Genomic DNA, 3,824 nt, shown 5'->3' with positions numbered 1-3,824 from the left:
ACAGGTAATGCTATATATCTAGTTTACAGTTAGGTTAAAGCCAATGATGGTTAAGATGTCTGTTTTACATCCACTTTGTGTATGACCTGATTAGTCGACTGTTAAAATATTCGTTTGTAGCAGTTCTACTCCGGAACCATCAGAAGGAAAAAGAAGAAGGCTTCACTCTGTGCAAAAATACTTTCTTTTATTCATGTCTTTGCTGTACATCCACATGGTAGTAGTTAGAGAATCATAAACAGGGTTTCTTAAATATTACATTCATCTATAAACCGTAAAACAGAAAGCAAAGAAAACATAGATAGAAAACAAACTGAACAACACGACACTCAACAGACTTTCATCCCGACTGCTGCATTCACTCATGCAGGCGGAGCTTCCACTTAAGTGGGCGGAGCTCTCCATCTCAGTCTTTTCTCAAGGTCTTTGTATGTCTAAGGACCGCCTCCAAAGATCCAGCTCTCTTCTCATTGGCCAGCTGGCGGTTGCACTCCTCTGAATAATTTAAATAAATACACAAATACTTTACATTAAGGGTCCCCAAACTACGGCCCGCGGGCCAGATCCGGCCCTTCTCCATATTTGGCCCCGCCCCCCAAACTGTTTTGGCTAAATCAGACATTTTTTCCAGTTTTTCAGGTTATTTTGGAGTTTAGCTAATATTCCGGCTAAATGCTAGCCTTTTCAGCTAATTTAGGATTTTTTTCATTTTTTTAGACTAATTGGATTTTAGCTAAAATTTTAGCTTTATGCTAAATGTTTTGGCTAAATTAGACATTTTTCCAGTTTTTTTAGGCAAATTTGGCATTTAGATAATATTTCAGCTACATGCTAGCTGTTTTGGCTAATTTGGGTATTTTTTTCCATTTTTAGGCTATTTTAAAATTGAGCTAATATTTCTGCTATATGTTAGCTGTTTTGGCTAATTTAGAATTTTTTGGCTAAGCTGGCACTTTCCTAATATTTTAGCTAGCGTTTTCAGCTATCAGCTTCAGTGCTCTTAGCTTGTTACACTTTTTGTGTTAGCCTACAAACTGACCCCGGCCCCCCATCGGAGAAGAAAACAGTTAAAAAGCAGACAAAGTTTGGGGACCCCTGCTTTACACGAACAGTTCTCTGGTCAGAAGTTTGCATAGCAACGAGTGATGTCTTTTTGTTGATTGGCTTATCTTCCTGGAAGAAGAGCCAATCAAATCCGTGTCCTCCTGCAGAGGAAGTCCTGCAGCATCTCAGCTTCCTCGCAACTTCAGCTGTGGTCATCGGATTCGCTGCCACTCTGCTGTTGAGGTGATGAGGAAGCCCTCGTGGCTCCGCCCTCATTCTGCTGCTGTTTGGAGGAGCTGGACAGGTCGATGGCCACCTCCTCTTCCTCCGTGTCCTCCTCCTCCAGCAGCTCCTCCTCCACGTCCCGGGCCTTGCTGTGTCGCTCTGAGGCGTCGCAGAACGACTCGGGTCGCGTGGCGTCCAAGGCCGGCGGGCTGGGACACTTCTTGGCCATTTCTAGAGACTTCTTGTGCATCCCTGTGTGGGCGGAGTTAGAACAGGTTCAGTCCGGTCTGCCAAACCTCTAAGCATCTTATGCTTGTTTGTTGGACAGCTGTTAGCAGTCATGTGAGTGTGTATTGATGCCGGTGTGGTGCATGTGCGTGGCACTGACGTGCATGCGGCTCACCGAGCAGCCAGGGGGCGCAGGATCCCATCATGCCGTTCTTGGCCGAGTTGAGGATGGACTCGGGGAGCGGGATGGAGTGTCGCACCATGGCGCCGTACAGACCGTACTCGGCCATGACGCTGCTGCGGCCCCAGCACTTCTCGCGCTTTCGCCACTTTGCCCGCCGGTTCTGGAACCAGACCTGGAATACAGAGCAGAATCAGAACCTCTGCACGTCGACAAGCGGGCCTGGAACCCATTACAACCCATAACAAAATACTACTAAGCTGATATTATCCTGACGTGATCACATTAACCCCACCATGTTTCTGCAAAGGGACGCAGCTGGTCCCATAATGCACTGGGGCTCCAGCCGTCACTTGCATCAGAGTTTCTGTGATTGTTGGATGTTCAGAACGAGCAGCAAACAGGTCTTTGTTTCTGCTGGATTCATATCAGTTCTCTCCTTAAACATTCACAGAGTTTTCTGGGTTCTGGTTCTGTTCCCCATGCGTGAACCTCTCTAATCTCTGGGTTCTGGTCTGACCTGGATTCGGTCCTCGGGCAGCTCCGTCTTCATGGCCAGCATCTCTCTGGCGTACACGTCTGGGTAGTGCGCCTCCTGAAAGGCCTTCTCCAGCTCCTCCAGCTGGTGGGAGGTGAAAACGGTCCTGCAGAGAGAAAACCCGACGAGCTTCAGTGGAGGAGCAGCAGACAGAACCACCACAGTGAGGAGGAAGGAAAACGGAGGCCTGTTGGGCATTTGGGGAAATGTCTCTTCATTTGTCATCTCTAATTCTAATATCGTCATACTGATCATTTTAATTGTATTTTATTTTTATTATATTTGTTTATAATTGTTGAAACAGAAATCTGATCTCAACGGGATTTCCTGGTAAAATTAAGGTTAAATGAATAAAAAAAATTTTTTATTCAATTGTATTATAAGATGCAAAAAATGTTTTACATTTCATAAATTGTTTCGTTTTTTAAATAATAATGACATAAATTATTTTTTATTGTTTTCCGAATTTTTATCTCTTTTTTAAAGTGTTTTTAAATTTTAAATAAAGGTCTTAATTTAAAAAGTAAAACATTGGACCAATGAACTAAAGTTCAATCATTTGTTACATTTAAAATTATTCGTTTTTATGAAATTAAACGTTTGAGTTCATAGTTTATTCAACTTAAAATGTAGTATAAAAAGTAATATTTTTAAATGTAACAAATTACAAAGTTTTTGTTAGTTGATCCAATGTTTCACAATTTAAATTGTATCTATTTATAACGTTTTAACGAGTCATTTATCAACTTGAGCTAAAAGAAAACTAATTTGTCATTTATGAGTTAAAATAAATTAAATTAATTCCTTGCAAATTCAGAAATGTTCGTTTTTAAATATAACAATTACATTTTCAATTTTAGTCATTTGATTTAGTCAATTTTTTCCCAAAAAATGATTTTATGTGACTTTAAATACATGAACCAAAACATTTAAAATAATTAAAATACATTAAAATACATTTTATTTTGAAACTTTGTTGATTATTATTTCCTTTTAAAATATTCCAATTCTTAAAAATTGAATTTAACTACATTTCCCAAACTTCTCTGTTTCTGCTCTGTAAATATTACTATTCGGACGCGTCCGGATCTCCGTGATGAAGAGGAGTCCGCTCCTTCCTCACCTGTGTCTCCTCTTCTTCCTCTTCTGGGAATTCCCGGAACTTTTGGACTCGTTTCGGTCCGACAGACACTCTTCATCTGTGGGGCAGAACACTCACCGTCACCATCAGATCCAGAGCAGCAGAAAAACAACCGCGAGGGCCGAACCAGTCCGGCCTTTACAGATTTAAATTTATTATTACAAAAATATATAGGCCTATATAAATTTATAAAACGCGGTTCCGGTGTGAAGGACAGTCCTATAGTCAGACTTGACCCGGGCCGGTCCGTACCGGAGTATGCGTCCCTCTGGGCCTCCAGGTTCTGCAGGTAGTGGCCGTCGGTTCGGGCCTGCAGCAGCGGCAGGTGACCCGGCAGGAAGCAGGGCGCGCCCGCGGGCTGCTGCGCCGCCAGGCTGCACAGGAAGCCGAGCCCCAGCGGCAGCGAGCCGCCCGGGAACGAGAACCCTCCGAGCCCGCCGCCCGAACCCTGCGGCTCCGGCCCGGGG

At 43.1% G+C, this 3,824-nt stretch overlaps 1 protein-coding gene across 1 annotated transcript; it reads right to left on the bottom strand.

Annotated features, from left to right (window-relative positions):
- Positions 1-901: 901 nt before the first annotated feature.
- Positions 902-3,823, bottom strand: vsx1 (visual system homeobox 1 homolog, chx10-like; the record flags this gene model as incomplete). Its single annotated transcript, XM_036215610.1, has 5 exons — positions 902-1,521; positions 1,658-1,853; positions 2,199-2,322; positions 3,340-3,415; positions 3,610-3,823. Coding segments are annotated over 5 exons (885 nt in total), but the record flags the coding sequence as incomplete, so codon positions are not given.
- Position 3,824: the final 1 nt, after the last annotated feature.

The sequence above is a fragment of the Oryzias melastigma genome, linkage group LG15 (assembly GCF_002922805.2).
Source record: "Oryzias melastigma strain HK-1 linkage group LG15, ASM292280v2, whole genome shotgun sequence".
NCBI classification, from domain to species: Eukaryota; Metazoa; Chordata; class Actinopteri; order Beloniformes; family Adrianichthyidae; genus Oryzias; species Oryzias melastigma.
The sequence above is the reverse complement of the archived record's forward strand: the minus strand, read 5'-3'. Positions and strand labels throughout refer to the sequence as shown.